The following is a 23,512-nucleotide window of genomic DNA, read 5'->3' as shown; positions in this document are numbered from 1 at the left end:
CCCAATCTGCTTTTTTTCAACCATAATTTCTTTCTCAACACTCCCTCTCAAACTGATGAATATATATTTGTCATTCCCAACTTACTTCTTATTAGTTCAACCCCTTGTTTAGTCATGGCCTTAGTAAGAATATCATCTTCTTGTAAACTAGTAGGAATATATGTAAGGTTGACTCCACCATCTTCAATTTCCTATTTAATGAAATGTCAATCAATTCTTGCATATTTCATCCGATCATGTTGGATTGGGTTATTCACTATATTTATGGTTGATTTACTATACTTATGGCTGATTTACTATCACAATATAACTTATAGGAATAGTTATAGGCATCTATAGATCTTCCATTAGCTTCCTGAGCCATATTATCTCACATATACCTTGAGCTATAGATTGGTATTCTACTTCAGCACTACTTCTAGCCACCACACTTTGTTTCTTGCTTCTTTATGTAACAAGATTACCCCATACTTTAGTGCAATATCCGAATGTAGATCTACTATCCTCTATAGATCTAGCCCAATCAGCATCCACAAAGCCCTTTATTCCTCAATCTTCATTCTTTCTAAACATCAACCCTTTTCCAGGAGTTCCCTTAAGGTACCTCAGAATATGACAAAAAGCCTTAAGATGTTTGCTAGTGGGTGAATGCATAAATTAGCTCGCTACACTTACTGCATATGTTATGTCAGGTCGTGTGAGAGATAAATAGATTAATTTTCCCACTAACCTTTGGTATCTTCCTTTTTCTAATGGATTTTTTGTGCCATCATCTTTAGCCTTCCAGTTGGGTTCCAATGGTGTGCTAGTTGGCACACAGCCAAGCTTGCATGTCTCTTTCAGTAGATCCAATGTATATTTGCTCTGGGAGATAAAAATTCCCTCCTTACTTTTTACTACTTCTTCCTAGAGAATACCTTAGTTATCCTAAGTCTTTGACTTCAAATACTGTCATGACCCTAGGGGTTAGCTAGGGTCTAGGAAGGAATTTGGATAAGAATTAACAGGAAGGAAGAGCAGAAAGGGAGGGAAAGGAAGAACATAACAGAATTGAGGGAGAGAGAGAGAGAGAAAAGCTGTGGGAGAGTATTGAGAGAGCGAATTGAGATTCAAATCATTCATTAAGCCCCTTTCTCTAACTACTCAAGCCTATTTATAGGCTTACAAGTGAAGATGCTAACAACAACATAAAATGCAACTATTGTAACTAATAAGGAAAATACATGACATGTATTACTAATATATCCTTGGGGTTTCTTGGGGTCATGACAACCCCCACCCCTTCAAACAATTCTTGTCCCCAAGAATTGATAGTTGTTGACCCCATTCCTCAGCCGATTCCAACCTTAGCAATCTGGTTTCTTCTTCACCTTTTCTTGTGCTTATCTCATATCTTCCTTTTCTTTTGCCTTTTTGTGTCTTTTTCTTACAAAACATCAGTACTATGACTTGCTGCAACAGCAAGTCCAGCCATCCCCCTCATTCTGATTTCCATTGAGAATGGTTCCAATTGATCCGTTATAGCTGCAACCATATCATTTCCAATCATAGAAAGGAATTCCAACTTTGTTAATTTGATTCGACATTGCAATGCTCCAATTGAAAGAGGAATAAACAAAACAGCAAGAGTTATGTTCCCCTCAACAAAATTTTCATTGTAATCTTCAAACTCCGAGGTTGGTGTAGTCATATCCTCTCCCTTCTTCACAACCTCTTCTCCTTCCTTATCTTCAATAGAGACTTCCTAGTCCTCCATGTCAACTTTCCCTTCTCCAATATCCGAACTTCTAAACCGTGTGACAGCAGCCTTCTTTTCCCTCATCTTTTGAACCACATGGTTGTTCTCAACAATTGCAGTATTGTACAAGTCCTCAGCCTCCTGCTTTTTCCTTTGGTCTAAGTCTTCATCGATTGCATTTTTTCCTTCAACAACTTCAGTATCAGCTTCCTTAGAACTGTCATTAAGTAGTTCCAACCCAGATTTTTCCGTCAAAGCTCCTTTAGCTACATATGGTCCTTTACAAACTTGCGAGCTGCTCTTACGATAACTTTCCGGTGGCAGTCCATACTTTCTACAAATGGCTTCTAGTGCCAATTCTTGCAGCCTTGCTTTCTTCGCAGCTTGTTCCACCTTGTTCCACCGTAGTAGGGCAAAACATTTTCACACTGAGCCTTTAAAGCATCATCAAGACCATTAATGAATCTTGATACAAAGTAATGTTCTGATAAGGCTAGCTGAAAGCTCCACATCAATGCCCTTAATTTTTCAAAACTCTCTTGATATTCAGTCACTGATCCTTCCTGCTTAAGCTTGTTGAACTCCTCAATCACACCAATCATGTTCTTCTCCCCAAATTGGTCACACAGATCTTTAGCAAAGTCAGTCCACCTGACCTCCCCTTTCCTTGTTGCAGCACATAGTCCATCAGCCACCTCCTCCATTCAAATTCAGCAACCTTGGATTCCAAAAGGCTAGATCTGAATCCGCCCTTAGTTGTTGCTGATGGCGTCCAAATCAATTACCCTTCAAACAACCTATTAGCTCTGGATAATTTCAGGAGACAACCTCTTCTAATCAGTTTCGGGAATCTGTCCGCAACTTCTGAAACCAACGCTTCCGTTGTACAACTCTACAACCACAACTTCTGTTGCACAATTACTTCCGAAGCTTGATTGAATCTGTTCGGCCTCCAGATTCACCGGAATTCATTCACTGAAAATCCAGTCACTGAAATTGCTTCGATAAATTGCCAAGACCTACTAATAATCGATCACTTCCAAATCCGCAACCTTAGCAGCTTCAAGTTTGGCCAACCTAATTCCACCTCAAACGAAATGCACTGAGATATGGATCTGGATCTGCTTGATTAACTCAAACAAGAATCAGCGGCCAAGGAGCTGCTCGATTAATTCGATCAATTCGATCAAATCAGCTGATAATTTCTTCGAATTGAATCACACTCCGAGGTGCAGCGATTACTCAATATTCACTTCTGACCTAAGCTTCCTTCTCGCCTCAATCTTACTTCAACAATCGAGGATCGAATTTGTGTTTGGCCTTCAATTTCGCCTACTCACAGCTTCCAACTTCACCAGAATTCAGTCATTGGAACCTCACAAATTTGCCTCGATCAGCCTTATCCTGATTCGCTTACTCCCAAGTAGCCACCGAGATGCAGCTGATTGATTGCACCTTCAACAATTCCAAGTCTCACCGCGAAGAGCAGCCGGAATTACAATTGAATCGCAGCTATCCATACAGCTGAGTTCCCATCCACGAGGCTACCACCTACTTCGTCTTCAGCTTCTGGATTACCTGAATTGCCTAGCCTTGTTTCGCTCCTAGCAACTGATCTGCAATCAACAGCCTTCCTTACTCCCACCTTGGTCACATGCAGTGACCTAGACTGGTTCCGAGAGTCGTTCGCCTTGCGTTACCTGCAATTCCGACCCTCACTGATCTACCGAGGACTATCGGATCTATTGCAGCTAAATTGTCACGATCCCGCTTTGCGGTAGTCTTTCTAAGGAATCGATTGGTTTCTGTGGCTGCCAGAAACCAATCAGAATTCGTTGATCACTGTTGGAACTCTCCCGACCTACGTCATCTTCAATTCCGAGCGGAAATTGCTTTGCTCGACTTCGCCTTCCAAATCTGAGTTCAACTCCGGCTTGCAACTGGTCGCTATCTACTTACAACCAACGCCAATCAAGATCCGCAGTGGATTCGCCACCCAATCACTGTCCACTTCAAGCTTGCATCGTCGGAAATCGCTACTTATTCCCAAACTTTGCTTCCGATCGCAACAGCCTTCAAATTCCGAAAATCAACCTTCAAAATTTGCTGCACGGAATCGCCTTGGTCAATGGCTAAACTTCCGGATCACAGCCGAGTATAATCTAGTTTGCTTCTGCTTCAAAAGTCAAACCAAAATGGCCAGAATTCACCGTCGATAGTCGTCGGAATTTCTCACAAAGAAAATCGCCGAGGAACGATAGCTCTGATACCAAATGTCATGACCCTAGGGTTTAGCTAGGGTCTGGGAAGGAATTTGGATAAGAATTAACAGGAAGGAAGAGCAGAAAGGGAGGCAAAGGAAGAACATAACAGAATTGAGGGAGAGAGAGAGAGAAAAGCCGTGGGAGAGTATTGAGAGAGGGAATTGAGATTCAAATCATTCATTAAGCCCTTTTCTCTAACTACTCAAGCCTATTTATAGGCTTACAAGTGAAGATGCTAACAACAACATAAAATGCAACTAATGTAACTAGTAAGGAAAATACATGACATGTATTACTAATATATCCTTGGGGTTCCTTGGGGTCGTGACAAATACTTCTTGTAACTTTCATTTAAGTGCCTTTATTTCTTGCATATTGTCACCGATAATGATAATATCATCCACATACACTAATAGGATAGTTTTCTAGCCATTAACTACATGTTTAGTAAATAAAGTATGATCAGTCTGTCCCGACTTATACCTTAGCTAATTTAAAGTTGTACTAAACCATTTAAACCATGCTCTAGGGGATTGTTCAAGTCCATACAAGGACTTCTTTAACCTGCAAACTTTTCCTTTCCTACCTTCTATCTCAAATCCAGGAAGAACTCTCGTGTAGATTTCTTCTTCTAGATCACCATTGAGGAATGCATTTTTAATGTCTACGTGGTATAATTCTCAATCCAAATTAGTTGCGAGGGATAGCAAGACACGTTTAGAATTAGGTTTTGCAACTAGTGCAAAAGTCTATTCATAATCCAATCCATGTGTTTGGGTGAAGCCTTGGGCCACCAATCTTACCTTACCTTGTATCTATCAATATTTCAATTAAATTTATACTTAACAATAAACACCCATTTGCTGCCTACCACCTTCTTGTCTTTAGGCAATCTCACCAATTCCCAAGTGCCATTCTTCTCCAGTGCATTCATTTCCTCCATTACAATAGTTCTTTAGTGTGGTGTTTGTAATGCCTCATAGATATCTTTAGGAATTTGCATTTCATCAACCTCTGTAGTGAATGCACTGAACTATGAAGACAATCAAGAATATACCAAATATTAGATATCGGATATTTCGTGCATGATCTCCTCCCTTTTCTCCAAGATATTGGAATTTCAAAATCACAGGTTTTTGCATTTTATGTCCCTGCAATCCCTGTCCTTTGTTCCTCCTCAATTGGCACTGTTATCATTTTAGCTCCTTCAGGCTCCAGTCTTCCATCCTCATCAAGTACCGGCCCTTCCTCCGAAGACAATGGATGGCCTTACTTAGGGTCATAAGCCTTCGAGAATAAACCAAAGGTGATGATTTTTGAGGAACTTGGACTAGTTGTTCTCCCCCTTGATCAGTTACATAACTAGGAGTAGGAGTAAGAGTAGGAGTAATCAAGCTAACTGCCTCAGGACAAAAAAAAAAAATCCTTGCCTTGCTCTGCACTAGAAATCCCCCCTGCAGAGGTATGGTAGAATAAAAATAGTGATCCTCGAGAAAGGAGACATCACAAGACACAATAAATTTCCCAGTGTTAGGACAATAACACTTATAGCCTTATTGTGTTGGGGAGTATCCCACAAACACACACTTTAAGGATTTGGCTTCTAATTTGGAGTGATAATTATGCACAAACGTTGTACACCCAAAGACATTTGGAAACAATGAATTAAGCATTCGAGTAAGGAGAGGATAGGTAGCCAGAAGAGTGCTCAAGGGAGTTTTGAAATTGAGAACTCGGGTAGGAAGTCTATTGATGAAATAGGCAACAATAAGTATAGCTTCTCCCCAATAGGAAGTAGGGACTGAGCTGGTAAACATCAAAGTTCGAGCAGTTTCAAGAAAGTGTTTATTCTTTCTCTTAGCCACTCCATTCTGTTGTGGGTTATAGAGACAAGTATTTTGGTGGACAATCCCATTCTCACTAAGATAGTTTTCAAACTCATTTGAGAAATATTCTCTTCCATTATCCGACCGAAGGATATGGATTGATGTTTGAAAAAATTGAGTATCATTTGATGGAATTATCTAAACATTGCATACACTTCAAATTTTTCCTTTAGTAAAAACACCCAACAAACCCTGATATGATCATCTATAAAGGTGACAAACCGACGAGTGTTAGTCAAGTTTGGAGTTCTTGTTGGTCCCCATACATCACCATGTACTAAATATAATGGTTTAGTGGGCTAATAAGAGCGAATAGGATGTGAAACTTTTGTTTGTTTGGCAAGAATACATTGCTCACAACTGAAACACTCATTCTCTTTATTGATAACCAAATGAGGGTACAAGATCTTTAGGTATCTAAAACTTGGATGGCCTAAATGTTTGTGCCATAACTGAATATTAGACTCAGAGACGGTAGAAAATGAGGATGTATTATGTAACTTAGATAAAGTGGGAGTACCAGCAACTCCATTAACATAATACATGCCTTCTTTTCCCTCAGCATTGCCAATCATCTTCTCCGAAATTAGGTCCTGAAACACACAATGAGTTGAAGAAAATATCACTTTACAGTTTATATCCTTTGTGATCTTGTTGATTGACAATAGATTACATTTCAATTTAAGCACATATAAGACAGATTTCAAATGTAAACCAGCTATATATATTGATCCCTCTCCTTTAGCATAAGAGATAGTACCATCTACCATAGTCACAGTTATAGTTTTATCACACCTTTTATAGTCAGATAATCCTTGCAATGAACCAGTCATATGCTTTGAGGCTCCTATATCCACAATTCAAACATTTGTAGATAATATTTTAGAATAGCACTAATGGAAAATACCTTGTTTAGCAAGTGAAACGGTTAGTTTTGGGGATTCAACCAAATCAGGTGATTTAGTAATCCTTGTCTGGTTCAGTACTTTGTAGGAGCTCCAATTGATCCGCTATTAAGGTAAACTTAGTCATTTTACCTTCTTTAACATCTACTGCATAGGCTGTTTGAGTTTTCTTTTGACTCTTTCCTTTCCAATTTGCTAGTTTCCCATGAATTTTCCAACAAGTGTCTCTAGTGTGATAAGGCTTATGACAGTGATCACACCATTGTTTCTCTTTTAGTGGGTCTCCTCGTGTTGGTGATGTCCTTAGTTTTGAAACAACAAGGGTTGAACCTTGAGTGTTATTTTCATGTATGGGCAATGACTTAAGCATTACCTTCTCTCGACTTTCCTCTCTTCTCACTTCTGTAAATGCTTCCCGGATGGATGGGAATGGCTTGGTTCCCAACTACCTCCCTCTGACTTCATCCAAGTCAGAATTAAGGTCATGAAGAAAATCAAATACCCGTTCTTTTTCCACCATCTTAGTGTATTTAACTTCATCTGCAGTACACTTCCAATTAACATATTATAGTAATCGGTTATTGAGTGCTTACCTTGGCGAGTGTAGCTGATCTAACTTCAAAGCATTGAGTCGTGTTCTCCATATCTAAGTAGAGAACATAACATAATAGATAGGTTCCCATGCTTCTTTGGCTATCTTACAGAACAAATAGGTTCTCCCTATTTTTGGCTCCATGAAATTGATGAGCCAAGCCCAAAAAGGCCTAACAATTTGGTATCAAAGCCGAACGTTCCTCGATTTGGAATTCCAACGTACTCGATTTTCTCAGAGAAGCAAGTCGGTGAACTCTGCTTTTGTTGTACTACGATTGACGTTGTTCAAGTCGCCAGCAATTATGAATGTAGACGAACGTTTGGGTCAAACCTAAGTGACAGACTCAAGATGTTCCTTGTGAGATATAGCCATGGCTGATGGTATGCAGATGAAGCAGATGGAGTCGCAATTGTTGCAAGTGAACACCTCTGTGTCAGAATTGCAGAATTTAGTCGAGTCAATGGATGGTGCGATTGGCCAGATGCATGCAGATATCAGCAGCCAAATTCGTGCAGAGGTCGAGTAAATGGAAGAAGCGATGGACAAGAAGTTCAACAATGCAATCAGACATATGCGGGCGGACATCAACGATCAAATTAGCACAGAAGTTGGGGTACTAATACTATGCACTGAGTTCGGCAACCAATTTCGCGCAAACAGGGGGTTTACATGCTAAAATAGGCAGTTTATATGACGAAGTCGGGAACCAAATTCAAAAACAGATACAAAATTTCACGGTAATGTTTACGGGGTAGAATCCAATCAAGATATCTCTAGACTTTCCCCCCATGGAAAGGTCTGACCCAATCCTTCCTACATTTGAACCAGCCCTAGAGCAGCAAAGTCTCTAGATTTTGAAGTAGAGTCTGTTGCCAGTGGAGAGATATTTCAAGAGCGAGCTATGGGAAAAGACCAAGGATACAGGCTACGTCAACTCAGCCTCAATTCCCTATGCTTAAGCTCGATCTCCCGATGTTTGAGGGCCAAAATCCACGACGGTGGATAAGGGGTTGTGAGAGGTTGTTTTCGTTGTATCATGTATAGAAGCAATAGAAAGTGGTGCTAGCTTCGGCATATTTGAATGATGTGGCAGAGTCTTGGTTTCAAGGTTGGAGTAGGTTACGAACAAATAGCAAATGGATGGATTTTGTGCTAGATTTGGTGATCGAAACTTGGTTGATGCAATGGAGGAATTTAATAAGTTAAGAAAATAGGGCACTATCCAACAATATCAAGTAAAATTTGAGGAACTCAAGTCCTTAATGATCAATTTAAATCCTAGATTAAGCAAGGCTTACTTTGTTTCAAGTTCATCAGCGGCTTGAACGAAGAATTGAGTTCAACTGTCAAAATGTTACAGCCAAGATCAGTCGATGAATAGAGAAGTAGGGAAGGACATGGTGACGATGGGCCAAAACTATAGGGTACCTACTATACAATCTATGGTAAACTCGAATCAGCCCATAGGAGGAAAATCTGGAATTATGGAGCAGAGGAGACAAGCAGGCCAATGTTTTACCTTTGGAGAAAAATATGCATCGGGACATCAGTGCCAGAAGCAATTGTTAATGTTGGAAGGGAATGAAGAAACAGAGGAAATAGAAGAAATTCAAGAAGAAGAAGAAGTGGATGGATCGAGTAATGGTGTGATTTCATTGCATGCCTTGCAAGGATTGGTTAATAGGAGGACCATAAAAGTGGAAGGGAAGGTTCAAAGTCATAGACTTACGCTGATAATTGACAATGGAAGCACCCACAGTTTTTAGATGAGAAGCTGGCCAAAAGGGTGCAAGGTGATCAGCACACAACCATTGACAGTGACTGGCAAATGGAGAGAAGATTTTTTATTTTTTTTTGAAAACTTGTTTTAAATGGGGAGAAGATGATTAGTAGGTCTGCTTGTGAAACTTTTCGATGGGAGATGCAAGGAGAAATGTTTGTGACTGATTTGAGATTGCTTAAGTTGGGGATATGATGATGTGTTGGGAGTTGATTGGATGCAGACTATTAGTACAATCAGCTTTGATTTCAACAAGCTAGAGGTTACCATTACTAAGGATGGGAAGTCAATAACACTGGTTGGAAGCCTAGAAGCAGGCTCTTGCAAGATGATGACAGGAAAAAGGCTGCAGAGGTTGCTGAAATATAAACTGGAGCAAATGGCACATCTTTCATTGCTGCAGGCCACTGATGACAGGGAAGATATGCAGCAGCAGCTTTTGGAGAAGATAGTGACTGATGTCAAGCCTCAAATCTGAGAGAGAATTGTAGAACAGGGAAGAAAATGGAGGGAGAATTTGAAATAGGAGGGAGAATTAGAGAGAGAAAAGAGAGGGAAAGAACCAATCTCTTCATTCATGATTCCCGTCCTCCTTACAAGGCCTTTTATAGGCTATTACCCTCGGTTTGTTAGGTGTAATAGAATAGGTACAAGTAGCTAAAGTGGTAACCGCTTAGTACAATGACTAATGCACCTATAGGATTTATTACAGAAATGCCCTCAGGCTCATGACAATCCCCTCCCCTTAAAATCTTCCTTGTCCCCAAGGAAGGTAAGTATTTGGGCAGCTCATGGGAATTGCTTCAGCAGCTGTGGTAGATATTCCCATGTTGTGTTATCTGGGTGCAAGTGGCTCCACTGCACCAGGACTTGAGCGAGGGGAAGGGGCCTCGGATGAATCACCCTTTTATACACAATGGCTTGTGGTTCTACTTCCACTTCGACATCTTCATCCACTAGCAGTAGGTCAGGGCTGATGATAGCAATAGGCTCCACAGACTTCTTTAGGAGAGATACATGGAACACGGTGGCTCTCTACTCCTGCAGGTAATTGTAGTTTGTAGGCCACCTTGCCCACCTTTTCCATTATGGGGAAGGGTCCCAAATATTTTGGACTCAGCTTAGATGGGGGTGTTGCAAAGAAGGAATGTTGCAGGAACCTTTTTACCTTCAAAAACACCTGATCTCCCACATTGAAACTCTGGTCACTTCTCCTATGGTTTGCATTCTGCTTCATTATGTTCCAAGCTGTAGTCAGATCTTTCTTGAGTAGGGTTAGCATCTCCTATCTACTTTTTAGATAGTCCCCTGCAGTTGTCTGAGCTTCAGGGTAGTCCATCACTACTGGCAGTGTGGGAGTTCTATACCCGAACAAGGCTTCAAATAGAGTCTTCTTGATTGAGCTAGGGACAACCATCTATTCCAGCACTTGGGCCTTGCAAAACACATACATCACAAATAGGATTCCAACCACTAGTTTACCCTCTCGGTCTACCCATCTGTCTCCGGGTGATATGCGGTTGACATATGTAACCATACCCCTAGGTTCCTGAATAGTTCCTACAAAAAATGACTGGTGAATTGTCACGGCTTGGCCTAACAATATGCTTTCTCCCAATTCCAATATGAATTAGGAGAGCTTAACACGCGAACAAGAAGCGGTAACAGAGAGAAGAGAAGAATGGGAGCAATCCAGAAAGAAGAACAGAAGGGAGAATATAGAGAAAGAGAGAGAACTGAGAATTTGGAGGGGAGAACAATAAGAAGTCTGATTTTCCATTCATGCCTTTCTCTTGTTGAGGGTAGGCAAATATATTCTCAGCGCCTGGGAGGAAAGATTCCCCTGCCAGGTGAGGCCTGCTCTCATAACAAACTTGAGATTCTCTGCCCCTTTCTACACATGACAGAACCACCTCCTTCTAGAACTTACAACAGAAAATAAAGGTTATTCTACATAAGGAATTACAGCAACAAACAGTAACTAGCAACAACAATAACAAAGCAGAAAACTTAAATTTTAGGCACTGGTTTACCCTCTCGGTCTACCCATCTGTCTCCGGGTGATATGCCATACCCCTAGGTTCCTAAATAGTTCCTACAAAAAATGACTGGTGAATACCTTATCTCGATCTGATACAATGGATTTAGGAATTCCATGTATCTTGGCCACCAAATCTAGGAATACCCAACCTACCTCCTGAGCTGTAAAAAGGTGGGTGAGGCTAATAAAGTGAGCAAACTTTGTCAACGTGTCAACCACTACCAAGATTACATCTCTACCTTCTGACTTTGGAAGTCCCTCAATGAAATCCATGGAGATTTCCTCCCAAGCCTGTTTAGGAATAGCAAGTGGTTGGAACAATCCAGGATATGCCACTTGCTCATGCTTGCAACGTTGGCAAGTCATGCAAGCTAAAACAAAGTCTATCACCTCCCTTTTTAGCCCTGGCCAGTAAAACAGCTGCCTTGCCCTGTAATTAGTTGCTCTGATGCCTGAATGGCCTCCCGAGAGGGAGCTATGAAGTGCCTGTAGGATCTTAGATTTCAATTCTTTATCATTCCCCACAACCAATCTTCCTTTAAATCTAATCAAGCCATTGGAAATAAGGTATCCCTATGCACTATTTGATCTGGCTGCCAATTGAGCCTACAAGGACTTGATCCATTCTGATTTCTCATAACTATCAGTTAGGTTTTTTACCCAATCAAGCACCACGGCTGTGATAGCTTGGCAAGCCCCCACTTCTTCCCTTCTTGAGAGGGCATCTGCTACTACATTTTTTTTTTGCCCTTCCTATATTGTATTATGTAATCAAGGCCCAACAATTTGGACACCCATTTCCTCCACTTATCGATAGCCACTATCATGGCTAGAAGCTCCTTCTCATATGCACTCATTCCCAAATGCCTAGTAGCCAATGCTTGACTGATATAGGCTATAGGCCTTCCCTCCTACAACAATACCGCTCATACCTCATTGTCACAGGCATCTATTTCAATCATAAAGGGTTTAGAAAAATCAAGTAAGGCCAAAACCGAGGCTTGTGTCATAGCCTGCTTAAGTGTAAGGAAGGTTGCATCTGCTTGGGGGTTCCACCTAAAGTTATCCTTCTTAAGTAACTCAATCAAAGGCTTATTGATTATCCCATAGTGTTGTATGAACCTTCTATAGTGTCCGGACAGTCTTACGAATCCCCTTAATTTCTTGATAGATGAGGGCCTAGGCCATTCCAACATGGCTAATATTTTCTTCGGGCCTATGCTAACTCCTTTACCCAAAATTATATGCCCTAAATATTCCACCTCTTCCGTTGGAAAGGTAACTTGGAGAGCTTCACATATAACTGATTGGTTTTAAGGATCTCAAAGGTAAGGTGGGATAGGTGTTGTTACAAATCAGGGCTATAAACCAAAATGTCATCAAAGAAAACAAATAGGAATTTCCTTAGATAAGGGGCAAACAAGTGGTTCATAAGGGCCTAGAAAGTGGCTGGAGTATTGGTGAGCTCAAAGGGCATCACCTTAAACTCATATAAGCCCTTATGGGTTATAAAGGCTATCTTTGGAATATCTACAGGGTTCATTCTAATTTGGTGGTACCATGCACGTAGGTTTAGCTTGGAGAACATGGAAGCCCCTTTAAGTTCATCTAATAGGTCCTCAATCAAAGGTATAGGGAATTTGTTTTCACGGTAAGGGCATTAAGTTTTCGGTAGTCAATGCAAAAACATCAGGAGCCATCTTTCTTTTTAACAAGAAGGATAGGGGACGCAAAGGGGCTTTGGCTAGGTGTCACATTCCAATGGTAGTATTTGTAATTTTGGTTTTCTGTTTTTTTGAATTTCTATTTATGTTAGGGTTATTTTTCCCCTTTTGTCCTATAGTTAAGGCAATTACAATGCCTTGTCTTGTAGCTAAGGAGGTTGCAAATGTGAGCTTATATATTGAAGCCACAGCCTGCGTTAAGGGCATGAATGGAGTTAATGAATATTCTGTAATTCCCTCTTATCTTCTTCTCCTCTTTGTGATCTCCTTTCTCTCAAATACTCTCATTTTCTTGCTATTGTTCTCTCTCTCTCTCTCTCTCTCTCTCTCTCTCTCTCTCTCACAGTTATCTTCTCTTCCGTATCTGTTGTTTCTCTCCCTCCCATCTAATTTCTTCCCCAAATTCTTCTCTTAATCTTCCAAATCCCCTTTCACACCCTAGCTCAACCCTAAGGGTGTGACACTTGGCTAAACTATTGAAGCATTAAGCATGCTTTTCACTTGTTTTTCGATTTCAACCTTTTGGATAGGTGGGTATTGATAGGCACGGATATTAACTGGTTCTAAGTTCAGTTTCAGTGGAATGGAATGGTTAAAGGGTCTATTTGGGGGTAGGGATAGTGGTTCAACAAACAAATCTTTAAATTCCAATAGTAAGGACTGTAAAGCAGTAGGGTGTGTTACCTTTGCAAAGAGGTCATTGGCAGTAGGGCACCCCTATTCTTCTGCATCCACCTCAACAACTCGGGTGGAAAACATTTGGGATATTTGTCCCTTCCCTTTAGATAGAAGCTTTTGTAGCCTTTTACCAGTGATCACTTTACATTCCCCTGCTTCTAAGCTGCCACTCAATGTCAGCTTCTTCCCTTTAATATCTAAAGTAACTTCCAATTTGTTAAAGTCAACGGTCAAAGGTCTCATTGTCCTTATCCAATCCACCCAAGGACCACATCACAACCTCCTAATTCCAATATTCTTAGATCAGCAGAGAACTCTTGCTCCTACATCATCCATTTGAAGCTCACACACTTATAGTGGCTATACATCTTACTACCATTAGCCACTGTTACTAATAGAGGAGTGGTGGATGTAAGTTTGCACCCTAATTCAGCGGCAGTTGCTTCATTCAAGAAGTTGTGGGTGCTGCCACTATTGATCGACACCATAATCTTCCTATTTCTTGCCTATCCCTTCACTTTGATGATTTTCCCAATAGGTCTCCCCTTGAGTGTGTGAAATGAGATTTCTCCCCCTTCATCCCCCCATGGTCCTCCTCAGGGGTTTCCTCCACAACTGCAAAAGTCGGAGTGGGAAAGACAGAAGTTCAAACTGAGAACTCAAGTTGCAATGGGCAGTGGTGTTCCTACTACAAGAAACCACGACACACAAGGGATACTTGCTTTAAACTGCATGAGAAGGATGGAGTTTTAAATAAGATAAGAGGGTTTAGGGGCATGAAGCACCAAGCCTACATCTCCAACAAGGAGCAGGAGGAAGTCACTGATAAAGGAGAGGCATCTGGAACTGATCTAAATCAATTAAATGCAGAGGAGATTAACAAGTTGAAGTTGTTTCTAAGGACTATCCACGATGGAGCAGCATCCTGTCTCTTGCACAGCAAGGTAAATCCCTAGGCATTAGTTCTTTTTCAGCCTCCAAAACTGATAGGAATAACATGTGGATCCTGGATTCGGGAACCAGTGATCACATGACCTCTAATCTTCATGTTTTTGAGACATATGAGCCTATTGAAAACACTAAACATATCAATATTGCCAATGGCACTTCTATTCCTATTATCGAACAGGGCAAGATCAACCTTAGCCCTTATTTATCTATTAATCAAGTACTTCATGTACCTAATTTGGCTACCAATTTCATTTTCATTCATCAACTTACTTTCATCAACTTACTAAAGAGTAAAGACCTACCTTGCAATGCTATTTTTTCTCCACATATGCGTAAATTTCAGGCCAGAGACACGGGGAAGATGATTGGTGTGGATAAGGAACAACACGGGTTGTATGTTTTACAAGGGAAGAGTACTTGTCCACAAAGTAGACAGCTAAGGATTGCTTGTTCATCTCAATCAGCCTCAAACCTTTCCGCCATTTAGCTCTATCACTTTAGACTATGACATCCTCCCTTTATTCTATTAAAAAGCATGTTTCCAATCTTGCTCAAGACCTTAGACCCTAGTAATTTTCAATGTGATGTGTGTGTAATGGCTAAACACCATAGAGTGTCCTATCCTATTAGCAATAAACTTTCATCAAAACCATTTTATTTAATCCATTCTAATGTTTGGGGTCCATCCAAGATACCAAACTATTATGGGGCAAAATGGTTTATTTCTTTTATGGATGATTGTACCTGCATGTGTTGGATTTTCCTTTTAAAAGATAAGGCTACAATTGGGATTGTCTTGCCCTATTTTTACAAAATGATATCCACTTAATTTGGCACCTCTATCCAAAAATTTAGGACTGATAATACAAGAGATTATTTCAACAATCACTTACATCAGTTTTTCCAACAAGAAGGGATAATCCATGAATCTTCCTGCATAGATACTCCACAACAAAATGGAGCAGCTAAACGGAAGATGAGATATCTCGTCAATGTGGAAAGATCTCTTCTCCACCATCACCATGTCTCTAAACATTTTTTGGGGGAAGCAGTTTTGACAGCAACATATGTGATTAATAGGGTTCCCACCAGGGTCCTCAACACCCAAAGTCATTTCCAATGCCTAGCTTCCTTTTTTCCATATTTGAGTTTGCATTCTCCTCTACCTCTTAAGGTGTTCGGTTGTGTGTGTTTTGTTCACATTCCTAAAGTCAATCAAGACAAACTTGATACTAAAGCTCATAGATGTGTCTTCCTTGGGTACTCTCCTACCCAAAACCCTATATTGCGGAAGTTTTGTCTCCAAAGATGTCACCTTTGTTGAGTCTCAACCATATTTCAATTCTCCCCATGTTAGACCTCAAGGGGAGATTGTAGGAGGTGATGATCATGACCCTCGGCATTTCTTTCCATCCCTAGAATCAGCAACCTCAAGCTCCACTGATACAAGTCCTAACCTCATTTTTGTTCCCTCTCCTCATCATATCTCTTTACATAATTCCTCTCCTCAAAGTGAAGGCTGCAATGAATAAGCAGATCTGAGGTTGTCATCCTCGATGAGATTTAAAGGCTCTCCCTACGTATTTAAAACAAGACAAGACAGCCTGGTGATGTACCTCAACCAGCCTCACCATCAGCTCCTGACTCGGGAATAGAATTACCACAATACCACCTCAAATGGATGTCATTCCAACAATGCCTACCCTGAGCCTAGTGATCTGGACCTACCCACTGCAATACGGAAAGGGGTCAGAACCTACACCAAACACCCTCTAGCCAATTACATATCTTACCATTGCCTTTCCCGCAGCCATAAAAGTTTCCTCTCATCCTTGGATACTATTGTTATTCCCAAATCCGTGGAGGATGCTCTAAATGATCCAAAATAGAAGAAGGCTATGTTGGAGGAGATGAAAGCCTTAAATAAAAATCAAACATGGGAAGTAGTGCCTAGACCAAAAAGAGTCAAACCAATGGGTTGCAGGTGGATCTTCAATCTCAAATACAAAGCTGACGGCACCTTAGAGAGGTACAAGGCACGACTGGTCGCCAAGGGTTATATTCAGTCTTATGGCATACACTATTTGGAAACCTTAGCCCTTGTGGCAAAGATGACAATAGTTCGCATCCTTATATCCCTAACAGCTACGTTCAGATGGTAGCTGCAGCAACTAGAAGTAAAAAGCGCCTTCTTACATGGAGATTTGGAGGAGGAGGTCTTCATAGAATTACCTCCAGGATTGCAACAAGGAGCAAGGAAAATCTGCAGACTCAAGAAGGCTTTGTATGGACTCAAGCAGTACCCTCAAGCCTGGTTTGGCTGATTCTCTAAGGCTATGAGATCTATGGGGTACCATCAGAGTAAAGGGGATAATACCCTTTTTATCAAACACTTGGGAGAAAAGGTAATAGCCCTACTAGTTTATGTTGATGATATTGTGGTGATAGGAAATAATGAAGAAGAACAACACCTACTTAAGGAGAATTTAGCCAAGGAATTTGAAATTAAGGATCTTGGTATGCTGAAATATTTTTTAGGCATCGAAGTAGCATACTCTAAGACAGGGATTTTCTTGTCTCAACGAAAGTATGTACTTGATTTACTAGCTAAAACAGGTATGATAGGGGGCAAGGGTGTTGGCACACCAGTGGATCCAAACACTAAGTTGATGGAGAACCATACCGAAGAGGCAGTGAATAAGGGCAGATTTCAAAGGTTAGTAAGGAGGTTGATATACCTCTCTCACACTAGGCTTGACATAGCCTTTGTTGTCAGCCTAGTGAGTCAATTCATGCATAATCCCACAGAGGTACACGTGCATGTTGTGCGAAAGATCCTACATTATCTAAAGGCTACACCGAGCAAAGGTATTCTCTTCATGGGTATACAAATGCTGATTATGGAGGGTCCCTAGTTGATAGGAGATCCACAACAAGTTATTGTGTATTCTTAGGAGGTAACTTGGTGTCTTGGAGAAACAAGAAGCATGGAGTAGTGGCTCGATCAAGTGCTGAGGCAAAATTCAGGGCTATGGCCCTTGGGTTGTGTGAGCTCTTATGGCTAAAAATCATCCTAGAAGACTTAAAGGTACAAGTGTAGAGACATATTTGAATTGTTGTGTGATAATCAATCAGCTCTTAGTATTGCCCAAAATCCTGTTTAACATGACAAGACCAAGCATGTAGAGATTAATCGTCATTTTATCAAGAAAAAGTTGGATTCATGACTCATTCAGCTATCCTATGTAACATCCAAACAGCAAGTGGTCAATATTCTTACCAAAGGCTTGGCACTCAATCAGTTTGACGATCTAATTGGCATGCTGGGAATAATCAACATTCATTCGAGGGAGAATATTAATATTGTTAGAAAGATCCCACAATCTATGGGTGATTATCAATCTCAATGATCCCACTATCTATGGGATTGATTATAATCAATCTTATCCCACAATCCATGGGATTGATTATAATCAACCTTAATTGTTGAGATTGATTGATTGATGTAAATTAGTAATTGATATAATTAAGATTGATTGATTGATGTAAATTAATAGTTGATGTAATTAGGATTCCTTCCTTTTTTCCTTAGTTATAGGGATTTGAATTTTTTTTTTCTCCTATATATATTGTAATCAGTCCTAGTCAAGAGTAAATGAGAAATATACCAAGTTTTCAGTCTTGTTCTACATTTTTTAGTTTTGTTCTACACTACCAAAACCCCAAGTAAACCCTAGGTACATGACAAGTTCTAGTAGCCAAGCAATTTGAGGATGGATTGATACAATTCTGTCTTGGTATGATGCCTACGGATGTTGAGACATTGTTAGAATCTTTATGCTTGTTTCTTTATCTTCCACACCATACAAGAGTCAAAATCACACAATTATACTTAAAACAAGTCTACTATTGAGACCCTACCCCTACTACTATTCATCACTAGCAAGCGCTCATAGAGCTGTAGTGATACAATCAGAAATAGTTACTAATGGGGAACAGTCCAGACATTTGCTTCTCCATAATTAAGACCAAAAAGCTATTACCTCCCTTGCACTACTATTGAGACCCTACCCCTACTTCAACTCCTCATCACAGCAAGTGCTTATAGAGTTGTAGTGATGCAATCAGAAATAGTTACTAATGGGAAACAGTCCAGACATTTGCTCCTCCTTAATTAAGACCAAACACCTGTTACCTCCCTCGCACATTTTGAAAAAAAAAAAAAAATCTCAGTATCATTTGCCACAATTATCTGCACTACCATGAATCATGGCCGAAATCACTTTTTTTTTTCTTCATATTTAGGGTGGAGACAGATGCTCTACGAGGTACAGAGAAGAAAATAATTCTTCAAGATGGCAGATGAAATATCAAAAATGTCCATGGTGTGTGGAAGACTGCAAACAATGAACCTGTAATGTTACAGTGAATATGCATAAGGACCCAGATTCATACCAAAACTAAGAACTTACACAGTTTTTAACTCTCAATAAACGCCAAAGCTCTGACAAATGTAACCAAGCAAAAAAAGGTATAAAAAAAGAAGAAAAAAGAAAACTTAATGGAAAAGTTCTACTACACTTCCTTAAAGTTTAACTCAACAGTAACAAGTCTAAACAAATTTTCCATCAACAAGGCAGGCAGTTCAAAACTTTTCCAGTTTGTAGTAAACAACAAATAACATCCAGGCTCATACCATTGGAAGCTGTCAATTCTTGCTCTCTTTGATAGCTAGAAGCATCTGACTTAGGAGAGGTAGTTGCATTTCTATTGCGTCCACCTAAATGTATAACAAGCTTTGGTCCTTTTGAGGTTGTGTTCTTAGATTTGGTGGTATCCATTCCAGTGTCATCTCCAATGCCCATACCATGAGTTTTAGTACCCTTAATTTGGATTCTTTTTGATTTCATACTTTCACTACCAGCTCTGACCTCATCAATTAACTTATGTTTCAGGACCCCGGTATGATTGATGGAGCATACCCCTTCACTCAAACTTCCAGCAACAGGAGAAGAAAAAGGTTCTCCACTTTTATGGGACTGCGTATCGCCGTTCTTGTCATCATCCCCACTGTACCCAACTGATGAGGGATCAATGTATCCCTTCTTCTTAATATATTTCTTGTTTGAAGATTTCTTTCCATATTCTTTGGTCTTCTTTGGTGATTTATCTACCAGCGCTTTGAGAGAAAACTTCAAGGATCGACTGTACTCATTCTTTAATATAGGACCACTGTCTTCATCATCTGAATAAGGTGAAATAGAAAATATTTCTTCTTGAGTAGGCAATCCAGCGTCTGCCCTCAAGCTTGCAATCAAATCACTTTCAGCTTTGTCTCTTCTCCTCCAAAGCTCCTGAACAGCATCCTCAAGATCCCTCACCTGGAAATTCAGTAAGCAGAAGGAAAGGTTATATTCATAAACCAACAAATAATGTTCATCAAACTGTAACATTATACATGCCTGGTAGCACTCTCCACGGCACGTTGCACATACATACTGAAGATTTCCATCAACTTGAAACTGTAAATATTTTTCATCACTGCAAGATATTTAACAGCTGTAAGCAATATTAAGTCTCAATATGATGCACAAAATGATTCTGAACAAGTTTTGTCTATCATCAAAAAGTGGGTCACACAAATCAGAAAAAGGAAAAACAAGGAAACATTTATGAAAATGCAATGTGAAAGGCTTAATAAAATACAAACAGAAAGCAAGTGCCTTAGGCTAGGTAATGAGGAAACAAATACAGACGCAGAATACAGCAAATTGGGATAAATAAAAATATGGGCATGGAAAAAAGGGTTTTTTTTTTTTTTTTTTTTTTGGGGGGGGGGGTCTCATTCATGACCGTAAAAACCAAAACACGATGCAAAAATTGTAACAAAATACCACTAATCCAATATGAAGATACTATTCGACATGTGACAATGACGACATACAAAAATATTAAAAGAACATCTTCAATCTGTGATATTGAGAGTACACAAAATATTAAAAGAATACCAATAATCTAACATAATACCACTAATCCACAATAATTGTAGCATATACATCATTCGGCCAAAAAACAAATTCGTGGAGTTGTAACTACGCTCAAAGGGAAGGGATCTGTATACACATGGTGTAAGCATTGTTGTCCTAACATACTTGCATAACTTCTATGAGTATCACCTCATCTAATGCCACCATCATTTATATGCTCCTGTTAAGCAGGTTGCCAAATTTCAAGCTGACTGGAGATTGAGTATTATGTTATCACTAGAGTTGGTTGTTGTTAAAGCATTTGCCTTAGATTAGCATTAAGGCCCAGGAGAGAAGAGAATCAGAGAAGCATTCGGATATAAAAGGAATTCACATCATGCGTGTACTGTTTATGCATAAGACACAGACATGCATATAGATAAGAAAACTGAAGTTCAACAAAGAACATTAAATTGAACTGTATAATACACATTACAAAATTTGTCCATGTTATCCTCCCCAAAAACACCCATTTAAATCTAACAATCTAATTGTAATCTCATTACATACCTGATGTACACAGTATTTGATTATTATAAAAATATTTGGTGCCTCCCAAACTCATTTGGCATTGGGTATTTTCATGCTGAAGTTATACCAAATTTTCCAAGGGAATGTTGCATTAAGCATGCAATTTATAAGATATCATAATTACTAACAATAAATCAGACTTAACGAATATATGATGGAACAAAATATAAAATATCAGTACTATTTATAGATGTAGTTCAGGAGAAAAACAATAGAAACCTGATCCCATCACATTGACAATGAACCCAACGCTGGCAAACATCACAGCAAACCATAGGAGTTGATTCAGAATCTCTGTAAACCTACAAAGAAAAAGTAAAATGGTAATCAACTTTTGTGCAACCATCAAGCACAAATGATGTCAACGTTCATAGTGCAGATAGATAAATAGAGATCCTGCAAGTACATCTTAGAATCCTTGACTTCTCAAAATTTGCAACTGTTAATAGTTCAACAAAATGATTGATCAGATATGCAAGTATGAAGAACATAAAAAACCAAAGGCTACCTTCAAACAAACAGGGCAGTAGTTTCCTTTCACAAACAACCTTCCACAAGCATCACAGCAAGTATAACCTAGAAACCACCTGCATTTATAATGGCAACAACTAATCAATCTACTTTTACAAGAAGATGCATCCTTTCCAGATAAGAACAAACCCAACAAATTATCTCAGGTAATCGAAACATCAGTGAATTGATCAGTTTGCTATACCAAGTTCAACAGCGAAAACAACATACACTGCCCCAAGCATTGGGAAATTGCACCATTAAAGGGGAGGGGGGTGGAGACACATCAAACCCCTTATCCAGTCAATGCAATAACAGTTCTTTAGATGGACACCATCAAATTCTCTAAGTTCTAAAGAATATGTATTAAATCAACAGAGGTCAATTATAAAGGGATCGCTTTCTCACATATGAAAATTTCATCAACAATTTCTCTGCTTAATTAGCCTTCTTAAAGATCCTTTAGATGCATGCTTCAATAAAAATAAATGAAGTTCGTGTTAGTGGGTTATATTCAAGTAGGCTATTTGATCCAGTTTAGGATGTAGAACCTAAAGACAAATAGAAGCATGTGGAAGCACTTGCTGTGGAAATGTGCAATATTTAAAAACAATTACATCTTCGCAGCCGTAATCTTAGTAGGTGTTGTCAGCTACATGAATTATAGCTCTCCAGTCATCTTTGGCCATGAAAACAAAAAAAAAGAATCTTAAGTGATTGAAGTGTTTGAAGACCAGTTAGAGTGCTGATCCTGGCAAAAAAAGATTATGACAACGTTGTCTGCAGAGTCCTGTTAGAAGGCATGACAGCACTTAACAAAAGAAGAACATTTTAAGAAAAATAGTTCTTTACATCCCTGCTGAAAGATTCATTTATTTAAGGAAATAAATAAATGTATCAGATCCCTGTAGATATAGCCCAGCACTGCAGGCGCACCACATCCTCAGAAGCACAGGGTACAACTTACAATATGTTGTTATATATTATAGATATAAGGTCGCATTCAATATAATGGAAGAAAAAGAAGTTGAAGAATGGCCCTACAAAGCCGGCACAAAATAAAGCTCTTCCAAGATGCCTGAGTGTCAGCCACTTGTCAGGGATCAGGACCTGACTTAGGGTTTTTTAGTAAATTTGGAAGAAACTGAGGAAGGGAGAATCGAAAGGGAGAGAGAAATCAGGAAGAACAGAGAGAAAGATGAGGGAAGAAACAGAGAGAAATCAGGGAAAGAATTGAAGAGAGAGAAGCATTCAATCAGTCATTACTCAATATCCTCCAAAAGATCATCTCGAGTAGCTTATATAGCCATTCTTACAGAATTCTTTCAGTTACAATTTGTAACTGAAAGAATTACAGCTATCCATTCTAAAACAGAACAGAAATGCAACTGAAAAAATACAAGCTGTAACAGAAAAATATAATGCAGTAATTGCAGCAAGCTTTAGTGACCATTATACCCTAGGATTGTGACACCACTCAGCATTTATTCTCCACTACTTCTCAATCTTAGCTATGAAATTTCTTTCCATTCAGCTCCAACAACATCCCATACGTATTTGGTATGCTTAAGTATCTCCTGCCATCTATCCAATAAACTTTAATTAAATACCTAACCATATTACCAAACCAGTTATTGCGAAAGTGTCGTGACCCCAAGGAACCCCAAGGATATATTAGTAATACATGTCATGTGTTTTCCTTATTAATTGCATTAGTTGCATTTTATGTTGTTGTTGTTAGCATCTTCAATTGTAAGCCTATAAATAGGCTTGAGTAGTTAGAGAAAGGACTTAATGAATGAATGATTTGAATCTCAATTCCCTCTCTCAATACTCTCCCATGGCTTTTCTCTCTCTCTCCCTCAATTCTATTCTATTCTTCC

General features: G+C 39.5%; 1 protein-coding gene across 2 annotated transcripts in view; it reads right to left on the bottom strand.

Annotated features, from left to right (window-relative positions):
- The window catches only part of LOC127787254 (uncharacterized), a 40,372-nt gene that overhangs the window by 4,178 nt on the left and 12,682 nt on the right, over positions 1-23,512 (bottom strand). For both annotated transcript variants that reach the window (XR_008020132.1, XM_052315215.1), the window contains exons 7-10: positions 21,628-21,706; positions 21,339-21,421; positions 20,025-20,103; positions 19,259-19,943 (exon numbers count right to left, since the gene is read on the bottom strand). Coding sequence is in view for 1 of the 2 variants with exons in the window: in XM_052315215.1 (XP_052171175.1) it covers positions 19,259-19,943; positions 20,025-20,103; positions 21,339-21,421; positions 21,628-21,706 (926 nt within the window). In the remaining variant the exon portion in view is untranslated. The remainder of the gene's footprint in view (positions 1-19,258; positions 19,944-20,024; positions 20,104-21,338; positions 21,422-21,627; positions 21,707-23,512) is intronic.

Source organism: Diospyros lotus, chromosome 12, assembly GCF_014633365.1.
Source record: "Diospyros lotus cultivar Yz01 chromosome 12, ASM1463336v1, whole genome shotgun sequence".
In the NCBI taxonomy this organism is placed as follows: domain Eukaryota; kingdom Viridiplantae; phylum Streptophyta; class Magnoliopsida; order Ericales; family Ebenaceae; genus Diospyros; species Diospyros lotus.
This window is presented reverse-complemented; position numbering and strand designations above follow the sequence as displayed.